This window comes from Coenobita brevimanus, chromosome 19, assembly GCF_032717465.1.
Source record: "Coenobita brevimanus isolate Jiangsu-jjx chromosome 19, ASM3271746v2, whole genome shotgun sequence".
NCBI lineage: Eukaryota > Metazoa > Arthropoda > Malacostraca > Decapoda > Coenobitidae > Coenobita > Coenobita brevimanus.
Window position 1 is genome coordinate 28,198,871 of NC_136972.1, and position 22,406 is coordinate 28,221,276.

The 22,406-nt window shown below is 42.3% G+C and overlaps 1 protein-coding gene across 1 annotated transcript in view; it reads right to left on the bottom strand.

Moving 5' to 3' along the window:
- Positions 1-1,427: 1,427 nt before the first annotated feature.
- spas (spastin) overlaps positions 1,428-22,406 on the bottom strand; it is a 62,431-nt gene continuing 41,452 nt past the window's right edge. Inside the window, exons 2-10 of the mRNA XM_080266201.1 lie at positions 17,469-17,639; positions 12,065-12,295; positions 9,653-9,834; positions 9,174-9,398; positions 5,303-5,411; positions 3,932-4,080; positions 2,982-3,172; positions 2,424-2,617; positions 1,428-1,591 (exon numbers count right to left, since the gene is read on the bottom strand). Of these exons, the coding sequence (XP_080122327.1) occupies positions 1,428-1,591; positions 2,424-2,617; positions 2,982-3,172; positions 3,932-4,080; positions 5,303-5,411; positions 9,174-9,398; positions 9,653-9,834; positions 12,065-12,295; positions 17,469-17,639 (1,616 nt within the window). The remainder of the gene's footprint in view (positions 1,592-2,423; positions 2,618-2,981; positions 3,173-3,931; positions 4,081-5,302; positions 5,412-9,173; positions 9,399-9,652; positions 9,835-12,064; positions 12,296-17,468; positions 17,640-22,406) is intronic.

The following is a 22,406-nucleotide window of genomic DNA, read 5'->3' on the forward strand; positions in this document are numbered from 1 at the left end:
GGTGAAAGCTGGTATATAATGGTACTGTATATCTCCCAGTGAGAATATTGTTTAATAAACTTCCAAGCATCAATGTGTTTACACTTCGTTAAAGGAAAAGATGGCTTTAACATAGGGCAGCGAACAGTGGACGAACTTGTTTATTTAGTCCTTGAGTTATGTGTGGACTGTGGGTGGACGCACACTCTATACAGTACATGTTAGCACTATTGGAAAGGTAGAGCACTGTATACTGTCCCTATGAAGCTGGCCATGTTGGCAGTGCACAATCCATTTACATAAGCACTACTGGAACAGTTAACATGGAATTCTTAGAGTGCCATACTGTCTCAGTGAAGCTTATCATGTTTGTGATCACACAAACCATTGACAGGAGCATTTGGGTGGTTACCACGGAATTCTTAGTAAACACCATGCCCCCCCATGTGAAGCTTACCTTGCTGGGGATTTTTTCATTATCCAAAACGAAAATGACTGTGGAAGCGGCAACTAGTCCTTGAGTTACACATGGCATGTGTGTACATAAGAATGACATTACACTGCAGAACTATGGGTCATATGCTAGGCTGTAGAGAGGAGACTTTGTACCACCTATTCTTGGATGTTTATTTTGCATATTACACCTTATCATTCCCTTATATAGTATTTCCATATCAACACAGTTTGCATTAAAATTGTACAGGAGGATACTAAGGTGCAATGTGTAGAGCAAACAACTCAAGATGGTGTATTGCAAAATCTCCAGAACCACTTACAATGTCACCCTATCACACATTTATGAACATGAGCTTTGGGTTGGGTTATAAAGCTGGACACCAAAGATTCCTACTAAACACAGAACCAAACAATGAAAAAATGTCAAAAATATGAGTTACAATAAAAACTGAACACTGAAAAACTAAAAAATATGAGCTATGATAAAAAACAAACAATGAAGAACTAGGAAATTTGAATTACAATTAAAAAATCAAGTTATTTCCCATGTAGGCATCTATGAAGCTGCAACTGAAAACAGTTGCACCTCATGTACAACTACAAATAACTTTGCATGCTGGGTAGTTATAGCTGAACTTGTAGCAATGACCAAACTAAACCCTCTCAGGGCTTTCATATGTGATTTTTCATGTTTTTTGTGTATAAACTATTTCTCCCATAGGAAGTTTTCATAAATGTTAAACACACATAAATTCTGCCATTCAAAACAATGTCAGAATTTGCTAATGGTCTGTGGGGGGGGACAGAGGATAGGGCCATGAAATGAGGATGGATGGAGTGAGGAGAGGGTACCAAATGTATATTGGGTGAGGCAAATGAAATTGCCAGGTACCAAGAGAAACACCTGGCGCTAGACCCCTGAGAGGGTTAAATTGTGCTTCTTGTAAATGTGTATTAATCTGAAGAGTTAGAACCAAATATCACAATGTGCCTCAGGTGGATATATCACCGTACTCCGCATTCCACTTCTCGTATGTGGTGAGGGAGTCTTGGGGTACTGATCGCCGGATCTTCTTGAGTGACTCCTTGAAGTCGGCCAGAGTGATCCCTCGTACTTCTGAAGGGTCACATGACACCACCTGTTCCGGTTTCAGCTCTGCAAAACAAAACTGCATTATTTTTCATCTGTAAAATTTTCTGCCTAGTTATCCTCAGATGTCTCACTTGAAATCATCTACGATAATATTATTAAAAATGTCTCCAATGCTGATACCAACTGTCACAATTCCCTTCCACAATTCCTAATTTACCTTCTCTCATGCACTCCTTCATTTTATTCTCCTTCTTTCCTTATTTTATTATCAACTTTATTGCTTTGTTGCTATACACCGTCTTCTTTAACTCTCTGTAAAAACAACTTAAAATGTCTGACAAGGCTGATCTACCATAAGTACACTGGTACTACCCATCTCATACAACACACACTAGTCAACATTATAGATATCACTTACACACTGCACAATGTAAAGTTGCACCCTACACCAAACAGCACATGCTAAACTGACACAATACCCAACATTCTCACACTTAAAGGAACAACACACAGATCTCAAGAGAGTGTACCCAAATGGAGTTGCCTGGCTATCTCCATGATGCATGTCTCCCCAGTCACAATAGAGTAAAAACCTGTCCAACAATAACAATACCAACACCAAGAAACTTTCATTATCAGTGTCTGTTACATGTCCAAACACCCACAACCTTATATGGACATCTAACTGAGGCTACCAACTAACCTTATCTTATTCACTCTCCTATCCAAGATTCTGACTGGTGTTCACTGCTGCATCCATAGCATTACTAGTGAGATCAGAGCCAGAGTAACCCTTAGTGAACCATACCAAATTCATTCTTCCCTGTAACTGAGTGCCTTAGTGAGTCGTATCTTATTCACTCTCCCCTACAGCTTTCCAGTTCAAGTTCCTTACCTCTGATTGGCGCGAGGGCTGCATCCTTAGCGAGACTAGTGAGATCAGAGCCAGAGTAGCCCTTGGTGAGGTCAGCGAGGGTCTTGAGGTCAGACGGACTCATGTCGCACTGATGACGGCCTGTTAGCTTGGTCAGCAGCAACAAGCGTGTGTCTCGGTCCGGTAGGGACACGTAAATACGCTTGCTAAACCGTCTGAGGTAGAAACAATTAGTGTATTACTATTCTACTAGTTTAGCTATTCCTCCGTTATCTTTTCTACAAAAATTGCAACTGCCATAGTTCTAAATACAGCACAAACTTAACCTTGCCTATTATAATGTTACTCAACCTAAGCTGTCCCATCCCCAATCTAAGTCCATGACCGAATCTAATCAAAGCTCACCTAACATAACCAATCCCAACCTAATCCAGTGCAAGGCAACCTAACCCAATACTGTAAAACATAACCTATTCCAAGCTAGCCTACTCTACTCAACAATATCCTACCTACCCAATTTAACCTAACTTAATCTAACCTAACCTATCCTACCCCACATTACCCTGACCAACTGCTTACCTTAATGCTGCATCATCCAGCTCTTGTGGCCTATTTGTCGCACCCATAATGAGAATCTTCTCCTCTGCATCAGACCTCAGCCCATCAAATTCCACCAGGAACTCTGTCTTGAGGCGACGGGATGCTTCATGTTCACCTTCACGACGTTCACACAGCAGTGAGTCTATTTCGTCAATGAAGATGATTGATGGCTGTGGAAAGTGAGGGTACAGGTATGGTCATTATAAGTCATATGCTCCATCCATGTAATCCATTTTCTATGAATTCTCAAATACAGTATTAACATCCATGTCGCCTACTGAATTTACTGTATGCTGCTAATAAAAGACCATCAGAAGATACATCATCACCTCCAGTGCCTGGCTCCCTCTCAGTAACCCTCTGACAGGGGATGGCCATCACAGACTGGTTCCAGTCTACTTATATCTTCATATCCACTCACTTTCTCAAACATTCCTCTTCCTCACCCTCCCCTACCAATATAATATATGCACGGATTATGTAAATCAATCCCCTTTCAGAAGGACCCCAGAAGGGAGGGAAGAATACGAGATGATGATGATGATAGATAACATGCAATGTTCTCCAAGTGGAGCTTTTTTTTTTTTTTTAATGTGTCCGACTCTGGGCATAGGCTTCACAGCCTGTTATCAAGGCCCAGTAGTCCTCCTACATACCATACACCTCCACATGCCACCACTTTGGTGCCAACACCCACTGTCCATATTGAATACATGCTAGGGCTGTCTCATACAGGACTGGCGTATTGGTATCAGCAAGGGTATTTTTACGACATGTCGGAGGGTCTTCTGGTAGATCAGTAAAGTCTGTTTTTATTAAATTCAAATCCTTAAACCATTCCCTGCCCCAGCTGGGATTCAAACTTGGGTCCGGTAGGATTGCAAGCCACCTCTAACCACAATAACCAAATATCCAGTCTCTGTACTAACCTGTAGTTCCCTGGCAACAGTGAACAGCGCCTTGACCAGTTTCTCTCCCTCCCCCACATACTTGCTGGTAAGGGATGATGCACTGATGTTGAAGAATGTGGCTGAACTTTCACTGGCCACGGCTCGTGCCAACATAGTCTTACCGTTACCTGCGTTAAAAAAAAAAAAAAAATGTTTTAGGTAAAAATTAATTTGCTACCACTGGCTCTGGGGACACTGCCATAGATATGCAACTACAAGCTTGGTACTGAGCCACACAATCATCCTTTTTAGGCTGGAAACTCAGTTACAATGAAACAGAGTCAAAGTCCAAGCTGAGACTCTCACACTATTATAACTCATATTACACATACCAAAGTCCTTTTCTCCCAAAAGTCTTCAGCAACCACAATATAGTGGTTCCTTAGGGGAAGCATGGCATCATTGATATAGTGTAATCTGATTTGATTTGCTGATGAACTGAGAGAGATCTAAACTGGTAAAGGAGTTTTACTACCTCTGTCCAGCAATTAACCGGAAGTGGAAATTATAATGGCAAAAAAGAAAAAAAAATGCAGCAACACAAAAGAGAGGTAAACATGCACAATCCAAAGGAAGTGAAAATTAGACAAGGAAAAAAAAAAAAGGTGTCTGGAACTAAGAAGACCTTGATACTCAACAGAGTTTCAGTGCAGTGGCTGTAGGAGGATTGCATGAAAGTGTGTTAGTGCCCACATTAATGTAAGGGTGTAAGACTTTGGTAAAGCAAGATAAACTTTTTCTGCAGCCAGATGTAAATTATCTTCAAACACAGCTGGGATGAATGTAATTTCATTTACACTGTACATGGAAGAGATGGTGGCCAGGTCAGTAGAGGAGTGGTCTGTTATTCCAATGGATATGGATTCAAAACCTGGCTGGAGCTGGGAACATATTAATGACTTGAATTTTGTTAAACCAGACCTCACTAATCTACCACAAGACCTGCCAACATGTTGTAAAAACAATCCCAGTAATAGCAATACATTAGTCCTGCACGAGAAGGCCTTAACGTATATTCAGTACTGATGGCGAGTGTTAGTGCCACAGTGGTGACAGGTGGAGGTGCATGGTATGGAGGTGGACCGCTGGGATTCAGGAAATGGGCTCTTAAGCTTATGCTCAGCGTTAGGGGGGAGGGGAACTGAAGGTGAACAAAGTGGACTTCAGGCTGAAGCTGCCACCATTCCTGCTGCCCATTACCCTACTACTGGGTAGATAGGGAGGGAGGTGAGGGACATTTATATTACTGGGCAGCTCCAATGCTTGGTTATATTATTGTTACCACATTATTGCACCCCTCTCAAGTACCTAGTGTAGAGAGAAAAGTATTAATGTAAAAATAAGTGATACCTGGTGGTCCAAAGAGCAGGAGACCTCTAGCAGGTGCACGGAGACCAGTAAACAGCTCTGGCCGCAGTGCTGGCAGGATCACAATCTCCTGTAAGGCCTTCTTGGCAGTCTGTGAGAAAATGACACCAATGAAGGAAGAAATCTGCAAGACCTACAGTTTTGTTTAGTATATGGCATGACTAACTTGTGATTATAGGTCAGTCTATCTATTTATAGCCTGCTGTCTTAATCTCAGAAGGGGATAGACACATATAAATTGACTCCGTGTCATTCTGTCCTCCACCATTATACTGCCCTCTCTCCAACTCGTACCCCAACATCATATACAGTACGGTTTCTCTCCATCCTATCCACTCCACTTCATAGTAAACCCTTGCTATTACGAATCTCAATGTAGCGGATAATGGATATAACAAACACCACAAGGTCCATCAAAATTTCATCAGGTATAACAAACAATCATCATTCAGTATGGAGCAATGGGGCACAATACATGTGCTTCTTATCCTTTTACTCCAAACTGGTCTAAAATTGCCTTCTCCCCATCATGATTACTGAGTTGAAATATTAGACTACAGTAATACTATGCTAGTAATGAAGAAGTGCTATGACAAGGATGTGAAATATGGTGCAATACAGCAAAGTTATAGGCCACATTAGTGTAAAATGGGTAGAGTTTATGTTTTTATTACTAGAATATGCTACTGTACTCATTTATTTTCAAACGTGCTTGAAATCTCACTTCAGGGGGGGACCTTCAGATATAACCAAACTATTGGCTTTAACGAATCTGGCTTTCCCCTAATTAGTCCGTTAGAGCAAAGGTCTATTGTACTATTCATGTCATCCTCTGTATGCTAAAATTTTCCTCTACGAAATAACAACAAAAGAGTTTAAAATGCTTTACCACTGATCCTTTTGGGGGGAGGACTTTAATTACATATTCCATCGTGCTACTATATGATACTTTTACTCACCTGAGACACCTGTCCACATCAAACTTTCTTCCCATTTTCATCTGAGATTTTTGTTGGCTAATGTCTGATGATTTTACTTAGTCAAAAGGCAGTGGTCCTCCATAAATTTATTCCCATTTACATCTAAAGTTGCTCATGATGTACTTGAAAATTTCCTTGACCACCAAGATATATTATATATATATATATATACACAGTGGATTCTCGAATTTTGATGGGCATGGGTACCTAAAAATCACCACAAAATTCAAATAATCGAAATTTAAACTGAACTTCTTATGGGAAAAATTAGTTTGGGTCCGGGGCCTCCGAACCTAACTACGATAAATCGAGATTTTTTGCCCCCCCCTCCCCCCCGTAAACTTTATGAACTATAATTGTGGTTAAGTAAGTGTAGTTCTGCATTGTATTGCCATACTGTCTGCAAGTGTATGCTTGGTGTATTTCTGCCCTTTCCTGGATTGCCATTTCTCCTTTGGCTGTGAAGATTTAAAGGTGTCAGGCTGCTCCCAACTCACACCCCCCTCTCTCATATACCTCTCCACCAGAGTTGGAATCACAATACTGTCATGTAATAACTTTTTCACTTCCATGCTCACTTCCCTGTTTCTTATCACTGCTTTCAAAGAACCAGCAACCTTTCTTCCCTGCTGTACCCTTTCAAGCACTTCACCCTCCAAACCTCCATCCTTACTCATCACACTACCCAAGTACTTAAACGTACTCACATTTTCCAATTCCTCACCATCCAACCTCGCTGTACATTCACTGACTTCACCTCTCTCAAAGACCGTCACTTTATTCTTCCCTACATTCACCTTTAGATTCCGTTTCTTACACACTCTCCCAAACTCATCCACCAAGCCTTGCAGCTCCCCTTCGTCTTCACTCAACAACACAGTATCATCTGCAAACAACAGTACAGGGAGTTTCCAAACACTATCCTCTCTCACCAGGGCCACTCCAACATCCACTACCCTACCTTGTACCTCTTTTATTACCCCATCCATGTACAGATTGAACAACCATGGAGACATGACACATCCCTGTTTCAAACCAACTTTCAAAGAGAAAAATTCACTTAGTTCACCATCCACACGCACTGCAGCCTTCGCACCATCTTACATACTCTTCACAGCATTCAACAACTTCCCATCTACTCCATATATTCTTAATACTTTCCACAATCCTTGTCTATCCACCCTGTCACATGCTTTCTCCAAATCCATGAAAGCCGCATACAACTTCTTTCCCTTCTCTAGAAACTTTTCCACTAAAGATCTACAAATGAATATCTGATCTACACAACCTCTTCCCTTCCTAAAGCCTCCCTCTTCTTCTCCAATTAATTTCTCTGTTCTTTCTCTAACTCTGTCAATAAGTATCCTCCCATACACTTTTCCTTTTATACTAAGAAGACAAATGCCCCTATGATTACCACACACTTCTTTTTCCCTTTTTCCTTTGTACAAAGGAATAATTATACCTGACTTCCAATCCTCCGGGATTCTACCTTCCTCCCAGGCCAATCTGCACATCTTCCACATCCATTCTACTACTATCTCTCCCCCATGCTTCAGCATTTCACCACACACTCCATCAATTCCTGGGGCTCTCCCCGATTTAACTTTCTTCATTGCTTCCACAACTTCTATCCTACTGATTTCTTTCTGTCTTCTCACCTCCCTCCTTCTCCCAGCCATTCCCCAGCCACTTATACTCGCATTACTTCCATCCTCTATGTTCAACAATTCCTTAAAGTGTTCTCTCCATCTTCTCACTTTTTCTCCCTTCTCCACTAGTAATCTACCATTTTTATCTTTCACTCCCCTGCTAACTTCACTTCCACCCTGTCTTACTCTTTTCACCTCTTTCCAGAACATTTTCTTACAGTCGTTTTTGAGGGCTCCAACATGCATGAGTTGGCCTTGGTCACCTAATGGCAGCTCTCCATGCTGCACAATCTATTGCAGCCTCCCTGTTCAGTCCCTTAACCCTGAGGTCACACTTAATGACCTTGTCCCATGTCTTTCTTGGTCTACTTCTCATAACCCCACCCCCAATACCTGTATTAACACCTCTCGCCTTCTGCACCCAATTATCAAACCTCCATCCTCTTCACATGCCCAAACCATCTCAATCTACCTCTCCTCATCACAACACCAAAATACTCCAGTCCCATCCTACCTCTAAACTCTTCCATCGTAAACCCAGCCCCCCCAAACCTTGCACACAGGGACGCACTGCACATCCACCAAATCGTTGTCATTTCTGTACGTCTGAGCCTGTGAATATCCTCCTCCTTTACTCCCCAGGTCTCACTACCATACAGCATTGCACTCCTAACACATGCTGCATACAAAGACCCCTTAGCACATAGGGTAAGTCCTCTCAATGTCAGGAGAGGCAACAGCTCCCCGAACTTCTTCCAACCACTTCTCACCCTAGCCACAGAGCTAGCTCCAGCCCCACCTCCAGCACACAACATGTCTCCCAAATAACAAAACTCTTCTACACACTCAAGAGACTCACCAGAATCCTTTCCCACCTGACAATCTCTACCTGCTCTCCCCGACACGCCCTACACATAAAATCAGCATTATCTTGCAGTCTACCTCTGATACCACTACACCTCTTGTGCACCCATTTATCACAAACACTGCACAAGATGGAATTACTTCCCACGACCTTGTGGCAAACTGCACATGGCCACTCTCCCTCGTCTTTGACAGTACCGCCATCAACCCTAGATACCATCACTTTTGTATATATATATATATATATACACACTATATGTATACTGTATATTCTCAGCGTATGACATACCTGGCAACTATTTCACTTAAGCTGGCAGTCTGCCCACCATACCTTAATCTAGCTATCCACAGACTTACTGTCTGTCCAGCGATATCATCCCATCCAACAGGTGGACATGAGTCAACAATCTCGTCCAGTATGCCCTGTGCCAGCTTTGAGTCAACACCCTTCATGCCCGTCGATGCTGTGCGCCGGTGGGTTGGTGTGGCCTTTGAACCACTCTGTCCCAACCCCGCCCCAGCTGAACCTCGACGCTTTATGGGCGATGCTGTTGACACCCCGTTCTGTGGAGAGGAAGTCAACTCTTATTAAAGGTTCATGTTCAAGGGGTGGGTTGGGTTGATGCAGTATGCAAGTGGGTTAGTATGGTCTTTGAACCACTCTGACCCAGCACTGATACAACTGTGCAGCTCCACATACAGTATATCTCTCATGGGCTACTGGAGAATGGTAACTTCAGCTTGCAGTCAACTAGGTTCACATTTCAGATGAACCAGAAATTACTATCGCTACTAATTTTACAGCCCCAATATGTCTATCTCTGATAAAAGCTTACCAGTCTACGTCCAGTTGGAGGTGTACTGGGGTAGCGTGTGGAAGATGAGTGAGGTTCCTTGGTCTTGGTCTGGGCTCGGGACCCCATGTTGCGAGGCAGGGTCTGGCTCTTGCTGTTGCTGGTGTTGCTGATCAGCGCACCCACTCGCCGACCCGTTGGAATCTTACGGAAGGTCTTGGAGTCTTTAAATAGAGGGGGCATGTATGTTAAAGTTGGGTATCAGTGCAACTGTTTTATTTTTGAATGCAGCAATGGCTTTAACCCCTTCACTACAATGATGTCTCATTTTAATTTCTTTTTACTGCCTCCATAGAATTTTATACAACTTGTAAGACACTTGTAGCATCAAAGGGTTTTAAAAAGACTCAAGATCTGAATAAAACTGTTGGCAGATAACAATGAAAAAAAGAATCATCATAATGAACAGGTTAGGAAGACAGAAAAATGCCATTAAAGGTGGAACCTTCCTGGTTGTTGAGGGAAGAAAGAAGGTTTACTAAAACTGGGTCTGGTGCACCTGAGCAAAGCTGGAATGTTCAGGAGTTTTTTAAGTGTAATTTTGAAACTGAAGAATTCCAGGAGTAGGTGGAGGGGAAACTGAGGATGAGATGGAGAGATGGAATGGAGAGGTATATGATCATGGGGTGTATGAGTTCGCGAGAGGGCAGTCTGACTGCGGATGACAGGGTAACATTGATGCCATCCCTTTTGTGGCCACCCTCTAAGGGATTACAGTGACTGGCTATAGATTTACATATTCCTCGAATGTCTGTGTGTGTGAAGGGAGAGGGATGAATCTATAATTTCAAATCTAGTGTGACTGATTTCTGAATGTACTGGAAAGCTTGTAAAGCTGGATTCTGCACATACCTAACATACGAGTATCTAACACACAAAGAAATGGGGAATCATATAAGAAAAGTTTTGCCACTAGAAACAAAATATCAAAATTAGTTGAGGGAAAATGAACCACCATATATAGTATCAGGTCATGCAAGCACACACACACACACACACACACACACACACACACACACACACACACACACACACACACACACACACACGCACACACGCACACACACACACTCTCTCTCAATCAAGGAATACTCGTAATGTAACTGTACAAAGAAAAAAAAACTGCCCATATAAGTTCAGTACTACAAAAAAAGATATTACAATCACTTTGTTTCCATCTGACAAAGTTCTTTAGCCCTATTTTAGCTTAGCTGAGGGCCAGGTGCAGTCAGATTGGAGGATAAATCTGACTAGTAAACAAGAAGACTGTTTCCCATCTCATAACTAAACATCATTTAATTTCACATAACCATGACTTAGTATTCAAGTTGTGTGAGTGGACGCATTTTTGTGTGATGAAAACAAACTGATTATATATAGTGTAGACAGGCATTTTTTTTTTTTTTATGATATTAACAATTCAAAAGCAAAAACATGCAGAATATAATGTCTATGTACATATAAGCATTTGAGGAATAATACCAGGTAACTCTGTTCAGTGGAGGGGATCCTAGCTGTCAAGGGATTAAAGTGCAAGCACTAAGCCTGCAGACCTCGATATGGAACAGCATTTATAAGAAACATTTTTAGTATAAGCACTGCATACTTATCTTTGTATTACCAGAACTGAAAGTTGCTTCAAAACAAAAATACAGCACTACACTACCTTAACGGTAACAGGAGAAGCTGGGGTTATGGTAGGGAGAACAAGCGAGGTTGAATGGATATGAGGTGAGGTTAGTATGTAATATGAGGGTATGAGGAATAGTCTGTGTCTTGTTCCAGTTTCACTCAGCTGGATGAATAATACTGAAATGGAGTGGGGACAGCAATTTTGGTCCAAATTTCACTGCATTCTCTCTCTCTCTCCCACAGTCCTAAATAAAGATGCTATGACTAGGAAAATAAAACAATCAAGGAGGAACAGAGAGGGAATGCAGCATATGATGGAGAGTTGTTTGAATACTGTACTGTATAGCACTGTTGCCATATGACTACACAGGACAAAGCCAGATTACCCTCGAGTCATCCCAGCCCATGGTGACTCATCACCCAATCTTGAACCATATCCCTTTACAAACCACTATCCTGAAGGTTTCTGCACAAGACCTCTTCCCAGTTCTTCCTTGGTCTGCCTCCACATTCATAACTGTAACCCTCAGGAGCCTGCATCCTCTCCTTTCTTCTCAATAACATCAAATCATCTCAACCTAACAGTTCCCATCACCGCTCCAACATTCCCCATTCCAAATCTCACTCATAGAATATAAAAATCTCTATGTCTCACAATCGTGGAAAAAAGTATCTGTTACAACAGGCATGTGTAAAATTAAAAACTGTTAGTATGCCTAGTAATCAGAGAAACATGCGACTTTTAGTGTAGGATGTGTGTACCTTCCGTAAGCCGTGATGTGTGAGTGATGGGGTGCACTGTGGTGGTTCCCCGTCCCCTTCCCCCCTCCCCCTGACTCATAACCTGTGGAGCTACTCGGGCGCGGGGTTTGTGAGTGCCCACTCGAATAGCTGAGCGGGCAGGGGGATGGGGGGTGCGTGTGGGGGCAGGGGGAGTTAGGGTGGAGAGGAGGGGTGCATCCACCTCCAGCGTCTGCAGGTGAACCAGCGACTCTATAAAACAAAAGAACACTGACTCATGCAGAGAAATAAATAAATGTGGGACAACACAGTAAGGTAAATCTGGTCCTCGTCTTATGTTTGTGATATGCTCCAAACTATCACAGCTTTTTCCATATGTCTGGTGCCTTAAATTGAAGAACTGGCAAAGCAGCTTCATCAATGAAACTTCAACTAGCGACATTTTTAAAATTTACTGAGAAATTAACATGCAAACAGAACATTAATATGGCACATAAAATGAGGACTTGCTGCACAGTACATCACAAAGTAATACAAACTGCATCCAAATTATCTAATTCAATAGCTTTCTGATTAAATGTAACATCACTTCAAACAGAAAAAGAAAAAAATGTGTCAAAACACTAAAATACATTATAAAATATACAACACAACTACAAAATACTTCACAAAATAATACAAAATTGCATTCACATTAGTTCACATAACAGCTCATCAAATCTAATGTTAAATACCATCAACCCATGCAGTTTAAGCAAATGTAACAGCACAGTACACAGTCTATCACACGCTAATACAAAATAAATGTAATGAAGTTCCAGTACTGCATTGGTAATTAATGTTTGTAACTTCTCACATCTGGAACAAAACGTCAGCCCATCTAATTGCTGATGCTGTTGTTGATACAATCCCAGGCTCATCCAAATATGAGCTCTGCAGACTGCATACTGAAGCTGCCTTCTCCCATTGCCTACCATCCCCCTTGCAGAGGACTGGGAAGGAGATGAGGGGTGCTTGCATAATCACCCAGCACAGCCACCTGACTATATCAGTGCCACCACAGGAAGGCATCCCTCACCTACACCCACTTTTTTTTTTTCTATATTAACTCATCTAAGAGAAAAAGGAAATACCTTTTAGTCTAAAGCGGCTGCTGCTGCAACCTATCACATGCCTAAAACCAAAGGATATAATTTTATGAAGCACTGACCGACAAAAAATAAGAGGAAAAAATGAATTAATCAAACGAAAATGCAGAATACACACAAAGAAAAATATAAAGAGTAATTTAAAAGATTATCTTCAATACTACCTGCTATGAATAATACATAAGAGGAAAATATATCAAAGTATAACACATTTATTTTTTTAATGCAAGGAAGAAGGGCCTGCAAATTGCTCCCTCCAAGAAAAAATAAAAACAAGATAACAGACAGCCAAATTCAAGATCCATTCATTTCAAGATGCCTGGACACACTGTGTTTGAAAAACTGTAGACCGTAGGCAGTAGGAAACACAGACAGAGGGAGACAGTTCCAGAGCTGATCTTGAAGGACTGGGAGTAGCAGTTAAGTCTTGCATTAGAGAGCTGGACAGAAAAGGGATGGGGGTTTGTTGCTAGACGGGTACTGCGTGCCTGCCGTAGCCGTGGAGAGATGCAAGCAGACTGTTCAGAGGAGCAGTGATCATTGAAATAGTGACAGAAGAGAGATAAAAATGCAACAGTGCAGCGAAGAGACAGGGGTTGAAGGGAGCCAGTAAGAGGAGGAGAGTTAATGAGGTGAAAAGCTTTTGACTCCACTCTGTTGAGAACAGCTGTGTGGGGAGCCTCCCCACGCATGAGAGTTGTACTCTACAGAGGGGCGAATAAAACCCGTGCATAAAGTCAACAACTGTACAGGGGTAACGAATGTACGGAGTCGGCTTAGCACAACCAATCTCTTGGAAGCAGATATTACAAAAGAGGTAATATCTGTATGTTTTTTACAAGATAAATCCCGAGGGAATGAAACCCCAAGTACTGTATGTTTCAAGATGATACAGGACTGAGATGGATATTGTTAAATATTAGAGGGTACTTCTGTGGAAGATTCTGTTGGGTTGATAGATGAAAGAACTGAGCTTTGATGCATTAAAAACATCAAGATTATATTTACCCCAATCAGAGATATGAGCCAAATCAGACAGTAGGTGTGACATAGCCATATTCCTTGTTTGTTGAAGCAACTGCTGAGATGGACACTGCAGGAAAGTCATCAGCGTATGAGTGGAGAAGGTAAGATGTACAGCTTAGGAGGTCACTGATGAGTAAAAAGGAAGCGAGTTGGTGATAGGACAGAGCCCTGAGGAGCACCACTATTGACAGCTCTAGGAAAAGAACAGTGGCTGTCTACAACGGAAGCTATAGAATAACCAGAAAGGAAGCTAAAGATGAAGGTACAGATGGAAGGAGAGAGACTGTAAGAGGCTAATTTGGAGATAAAAGTTTATGTCAGACTCGATCGAAGCCTGTGAGATGTCATGTGCAATGGCAAAGCTTTCGCCATAGTCCCAAATGGAAGATGACCAGGAGTCTGAATGGTAAATAAGAAGATCACCAGTGAAGCGTCCCTGGTGGAACCCATACTGATGATCAGAAAGAAGGTTGTGATAGGAAAGACGCTTAAAAATTTTTTGGTTAAGAACAGACTCGAAAACTTTTGACATGCAGGATGTTAAAACAATTGGGCTATAGTTAGAGGGCTGAGAATGGTCACCCTTCTTTGGGACAGGCTGAATGAGAGTAAATTTATAGCAAGAAGGAAAGGTGCAAGTTGACAGACAAAGAAAAAGAGTTTACCTAGGCAGGGTGTATGCACAGACGAACAGTTCTTGAGGACAACACGAGGAACCCCATTAGGCCCATATGCCCTGTTAGCATTGGGGCCAGTGATGGCAGAAAATACATCAATTGACGAAATTTTAATGCCAGCCATGAGAAAGTCAGAGGGGAGGGAAAGAGACAGAGAGACAGCACCAGAATCGTTTAAGGTGGAATTGGAGGAGAAAGTATGAGTGAAGAGTTCTGTTTTATCAGTAGAAAAAATATATACAGAGCCATCAGAGTGGTAAAAAGGAGGGAAGGATGATGAGGGAAAGTTGTCAGAAAGGTTTTTGGTAAGGTGCCAGAGGGAGTGGGAAGAATTAGAGTTGGAGAGCGCAGAGCATTTAGTACAGATGAAAGTATTTTTAGCAGAGCAAAGTACAGACTTAGCATGATTCCTGGCAGAAACATAAAAAAGATGAGATGAAGCGGTAGGTTTGCTCCAGTTGGCAGATCTCATTAGCAAATAAAGTCCTCAAGTTAATAACAGTACTGCACTACACGGCAGTTGAAAATAAGAGGTAGCTACAACTAAATGTTAATGTCCATTTGCTTTCCTAAAGTCCATTTGCCTTCCCTACCTCTTTTGCACTACTAAATTCACAGCTACTTGAATAAGACATAGTGGACAAATGTGCATATCATCAACATCAGATGAAAGATAATATGAACTATACTTCAATATGTCACATTCAAGGGTCAATAAATCCCGCAATGCAATAATGGCATGAGAGGTGAACAGACTTCAGTAGTTGATTGTACTTGTGTACTGTATTCCACTGAACATGAAAACAGTACTGGTGTATAAGAAAAAAATTAGAGAGAAAACTAATAAAAAACTACACTAGATAAAATACTGTGAAAGGAAATGAGAAGAGTGTATAAAACTGGGTTACAGTAAATATTGAGCAGCACTCATTGGTACTGTGCAAACACACAAATGAGCTTAAACTGCAGTGTGAAACAAGTTCAGTGCTTTATTTCTACACTAAAATGTCTACCATCACTTGTGTGTGCAAAAGATGCCAGGCTATATGAATATGATGAGGAAAATATACTAACTTTAAATACTAGAAGGAATCAGCAAAAACAGTCTATAAACAGTTCATCCATATAACAATTAATTATGCATGCCCAAATCGAGCATCAACCTATGAAATTATAAATAAGAAAAACTTATATAAATTACAAAAACAACAACAGCATATACAAAGATCACAAATGGCAGATCACTTGCATCAAGAAACAGAAGCACTCTCAATCAAAGACCACGTGAACAAGAGGTACACAATCCATCATTTAGCACATGATCCATCCCATCCTTGTAACTCTACACCCCCCTCCCCTCCATATGCACGCATGCACACACACACGCATGCATGCATGCACACACACACACACACACACACACACACACACACACACACACACATGCACACGACACCGCTCGCTGGTGCAGTGGTAACGTTCCCGCTTGCCAACTGGTGGACGGGAGTTCGCGCCTCGCTCAGGTTGCGAAAAGTTTCACTGACGAAGTGGGTGGTTACTGTCCCCCTTGAGCAAGGGGACGGGTGTGTGGGTGTGTGAAGGTCACAGCCTTGCCCTTAGATCGGACTATATGAGCTTTCAGCTCCCTTCCGGGAAGGTAAAAGCTGACGATCACGACCATCAAGAGATCCTGACCGAACCAGTGAATTACACACACACACACACACACACACACACACACACACACACACACACACACAAAAACTACACAGAATGCCTCAACAACATCCCTACACCTACGACCAATACTGCACTTCACGAACATACATATAAACATATAGCTACCACAACCATCCAAAACCTACAACAAAACAGAATCTTTTATAAAACCACAGCAGACATTCATCTCACAGTTCATTTTAAGACTGACATGAGTGCATCCTGCCAGACTTCTATGTGGTCGTCACCCTTCCCTGCTTCAATACCTCCATAAAATACAACTCACAAACATACTACTATTCCCTAACCGTTTTGCAACAACCCATACCACAGCACACTTACTCACCTCATGCACCATACTGTCACAACACAGACAATCCTTCAACATAACCTCAATAAAAGATCTCCGTGGGTGCCTGGGAATGAAATGGCTGGTTTCCTGCAGTCACTGGTTTCACATCCAGATTAGCTGCAGGCTACAGAAACAAATACAATATCTATTGTTCCTTAGAAGGTAAACTTCTGACAGTAACCCAGCATATCAGTCTATTCCTTGGCCATGCTATGATTTGTTCTCCTGTCCTGCAGCCTCTGAGGACAATGCTATTTCTCCCACCCCACCTCCCTCTCACATCCAAATCTCTTTCTACATGCCTCCCTTCCCTCTCTCTCTCTCTCTCCCCTCCTTACATCACTAACCAAGCACATCAAGATGTTCCATTCCCATGATATGGCAGGTTTTCACCTTGTTTTGCAGCCTCTGAGCATATTAGTATTTCTCTCACCCTTCCCTTCCACCTCTCATCCTCTTTCCATACCCTTCCCTCTCCCTGTCCCTCTCTGTCCATCACTAACCCAGCATATCTAGTCGTTCCTTTGCCATGATAAGGTTAGTTCTCATTTTGTCCTGCAGTCTCTGAGCACGCTGGTATGCCTCCCCTCGGCCCCCAGAGCAGTCTACATTGATGCCCTGCTCCAGTTCACTGATCCCACGCCGGTACAGCTCCATTGCAGCTTCTTTGTTCCCTGAGGACAAAAAAGTGTTTGTCAGGAGTAGACTATACTTTGTTGGTAAACGATTCTCTCTAACAACCTTTCTCCATCAGTTATTTCTTCATGTATCATGTGGAGGGGGAAAGAGGGAAAGAGGGGAAAGAGGGAGGGGGAGGCCGAGGATGAGATGGAGGGATGGGGTGGAGAGGTATATGAGAGAGGGGGGTGTGAGTTGGGAGCAGGGGAGTGAAATGGCGGGGGACAGGGCGACTTGGAGGCAATTTGTTTGTGGCCACCCCAAACGGGATTGAGGCGTCTGGCAATAGATAGATAGATAGATCACATTAACACTCTCTTACATATAATTTTGCATTCTGTGCTGATAGTAAGAAAGCTATACTGTACAGTACATAATATTCTGGTACAGAAGAACAACTCGCAATATGCATAATAAACAATTAAGAAAAAGGTGTTAGGAAATCAACACAGCCAGTGAGAACATAGGTGTAAGTGATGTAGAAAGCCTTCCTGAAAGTACTGTAACAAAAACGTCAGTAAAGGAATAACAGTCATCATCACTCTTGCCTGTACACCTTCAATGCAGCTTCTTTCTTCCCTGAGGACTGTATTAGTGATGTATAATCAGCATCAAAAGTCCTGTCGTCCCTCCTGCTTTTCTCACCACGAACTCCAAAAATCAGTAAATTCATAGCAACCAACACCGATGACAATGACCTGTGGCTAGATGATGTCTTTAGTGTATGTTGCTACAGATTCACCACACCGATTTCTGAAGTCCATGGAAGGGAAAGAAGGAGAGGAGACAGGACTATTGATGCTGACTGTATGAGTACATAGGATATCTTTAAAATACTGTGGAGAGAAGGGTAGACTAAGGATGGGGTGGTGAAGCACATGAATGAGGGTAGTGTCAATTGGAGGAGGGGCAGCCTGATAGCTGAGGACAGTGGCATGAACGCAACATGTCTGTTGCCAGCCCCTTTGAGATAAATGTGCCTCTCTATACTGTATACAGATAGACTGTTAGATCACAGCAAAAATGTAAATACATAAAAGAACCACCACCACCATCACCACCACCACCACCTCCATTGCCACCACCTGATAGCTGAGGACAGTGGCATGAATGCAACATGTCTGTTGCCAGCCCCTTTGAGATAAATGTGTCTTTCTATACTGCAGACAGCTAGACTGTTAGATCACAGCAAAGATATAAATACATAAAAAAAGAACCACCACCACCACCTCCATTGCCGCCGCTGCCACCACCACCACCACCATTATCATCACTATCATCATCATCATTCTTGATATGTACTATGCGGTACATCTTCACACACTCGCCATTACTCACACACATAAAAAAGGGATCCTGAATGATATGCATGTAAAGGCGCGATTCCACCGAGGCAACATTTCGGCAACATTTGGCATGCTACATTGTCGCATAGGCCAAGTGTGTTCCAACAAGTTCAAGGCAACATGTAGCATGCGACTGTGTGGCATGCAACTGGTGGCAACAAGTTGCCCGTAGAACGTGACGCATGCGACAAGATTTAGCCTGTTGCCTAGTGTTGCCCGCCTTCCCACCAGTCGCAGGAAGGATTCGACGTTGAAAGCAACAAGATGAATTGGTCTCAAGAAAAAAAACGAAGAATTTATAGAAGAATATAGAAAACTTGTTGTTCTATGGGATATACGCTTGGAACAATACAAGAGTAACCAGGCTAAACAAGATGCATTGCGAGGATTAGCCAAGAACACACACACACACACACACACACACACACACACACACTCTCTCTCTCTCTCGACTTTGTCTTGCGTTCTCCTCTCTCTTCCCTACTTCTTTCCGTTCCCGCCCCCCCTCTCTCTCTCCGCCAGTCCTAATACTGTGGCCAAGGTCCTTGGACCTTGACTGTGCCAACACTAGCAAATCTTTCATCTGTTACATTATTCGCTCTATCCTGTCTCTTGTTAAGCTAAGGTACGGTACTTCAGAAAATTTTTGCATTCGTGCCTTCTTGGCGGCGGGCACTCAGCACTCGCCTTTCTGTACATTCAAACCTATTTATAATTATTCGGCAGTGTGTGTGTGTGTGTGTGTGTGTGTGTGTGTGTGTGTGTGTGTGTGTTTTACACGGTATCTACTTGTATGATTTTTTGTTAAGCTCTATCTACATATCTGTCTGTGTCTGTTACATCGTGTTGACAACTGGCTGTTTTTGTTGAATCGGTGGAACTGGTTTTGTGTCATTCAACATAAACATTGGCATGTAGCATGCTACATGAAACAACAATGTTGACTTGTGGCAGTCAACATGTCTCATGGTTGAATGCCGCATTCAACATATATGTTTAAAGCCAGGCAAGTCGCATGCTACATGTTGCCTGTGTTGCTCCGGTGGAATCGCGCCTTATGCAATCAAATACTGTACGAAGCAGTCTTAGCTCTTACATCCCTGCTACTACCAGATGATTCTATTCTGTTCAGAAGTAGCGTACTATCATCTGTGGGCTAAGGACCTTCTCTGCAAGCCCTTTAATGATGACAGATATCTTAACTATTTTATTCTTGCTACTGACACTTGATTTTATTCAGATCAGATGGTTAAGAACAGGTTCCTCTAACCTGCTACCAATGACTGAAATTTTAACTACAGTATTTATACCAGCTACAATATACTTATCATCGGAAGGGGGGAGGAGAGGGAGGAGGAAGACCGAGGATGAGAGGTAAGGATAAGATCGACAGACTTTATATACGAACGTATGAGAGAAGGGGATGTAAATAGGGCAGAAGGCAGCCTGATGGCAGAGGCAGGGGTAACATGGAGGTGACTCACTTATAGAGATCATTTGCAAAATCAAGGCAGAAATGACAGAAAATGAGAACTTATGGTACATTCTAAGATAACCATAAAATATTCATCCCGAACATCAAACAAAATCAGAACAATCATAAAGGAGGTTTGTGGAAGAGGAAGTCAGAAAGTAAGGAAAAAAAAAAACTGGGAGTGAAAGAAGGAAGAAAAGAGGGATGTGAAGGAGAAAGGGAAGGAAAAGAAAGGGGGGAAGTAAGAAGGAAGACAAAAGCAAAGAGAATATCAACAAACAGGCCAAAATGACACCAAGGAAAAAGAACAAAATGGAAGGCAATGGAAGGGTAAGAGGTAAAGGAGAACAGGGACACATGGCACTTGCATTGAATCCAAATCTAGAAACTAAAAAAAAAGGGGCAGCTGAATAGGGATGGGGAGACAGAGGGGTCCCAAATGAACCCTACTTCACATTAGAGCCGAAGGTCAAAATCACAGTGGACCCAATTGTCAAAAGGCTATCCAGTCTTCCTTCTGTCACACTTTCAACCTCGAACATGATTAAAGCACACATAAATGGGGAAGACACTAGGCTATGCCTTGACAGTGGGTCGACCTGCAACATCCTCTGCATCCAGACGGCCAGGAGGTGTGGGCTTTTACGGAAGGAGCCTGCGCGAAAAGGCAAGAGCCATATTAACAACTGGGATAGGGACATTGAGGTGATGACCTGGGAGTACCGGCGAGTGAAGGTTGAACTCAGAAATGGGTTCATGTTTTATGCTGATTTCCTCGTGACGTGGGAGGCGTGGCACTATCAGCCAGTGAACATCCTTGGGAGGGGTACACTCTCCCGTTTGAAAGCTGTGCAAGAGTTTCTCCCTGGTTGCTTCCCCTCAGTTCTCTACTTCAAGCCTGGTTGGAAATGGAACTGGTTCTTTCAACGAAGTGACAGCAGGCCACACCCAATTCTGAAGGCCAGGCATTATGGACATGACAAAATATTCACCATCCTGTTGGACACTGGGGCATAGGATGAGATATACATGTCGGAAGAATGCCAGGAGTGTCTGAGGTTAAAAACGGCTCCCAGGTACGTCAGATTTGCACTAGATGGCAGAAATTTCATGCAGTTTCGTGTCGCTCAGATGAAGTCGCCACCCAGATATGACATGATCCTGGGACTGAAGGCATTATTTAAATATTCATGCATTCTCGACTATAACACGGATGAACTTAACTTCAGAAAGGATAAGGAAACTTATTTGGCCCAACTTTTTGACAGCAAGATGAAATGAAGAACTAAAAGGTAATGTTTAACCTTCTCTATACTTCACTGAACCTTGTTTATATCAACAAACTTTCCTTAATTCTTTTTTTTTTTAAAATAAATCTTCCTTTTTTTTTTTTTTTAATCTTCCTATTGTACACTGTACTTTGCATACTGCTTATCTTATACTATCATATATTACTTAACCTTACCCGTCTTTTAAAACCTTCCTACACTACATCTTAACAGTGTCCTCAGTTGGACCTCTCATGTCAGATCACTTGCTAAAACCGCCTCAAAGAAACTTGGATTATTGTACAGAGTCCGTAACTTCTTCGCCGATGAGCAGTTAGCTATAATTTATAAGAGTCATGTGCGCTCTCAGCTTGAATATTGCTCACCCTTGTGGAATGGTTGTGGAGAGGTTGCATTAAGACAACTAGACAAAATTCAGAATAAAGCCGTTAGAATCATTAACAACCCTGCCATTACATATAAACTACCTCCCCTGCAAGTAAGAAGGAATGTTGCCTCCCTTGCATTATTTTACAGATATTTTTTTGGCAAATGCTCAGACGAAGTTGCGTCCATGGTGCCACCTCTCTATGCCTTCCCTCGTGCTACACGGGCATCTGGTAGCGCTCATGACTGGAATGTCACTCAACCATATTGCAGAACTTCTGCCTATCA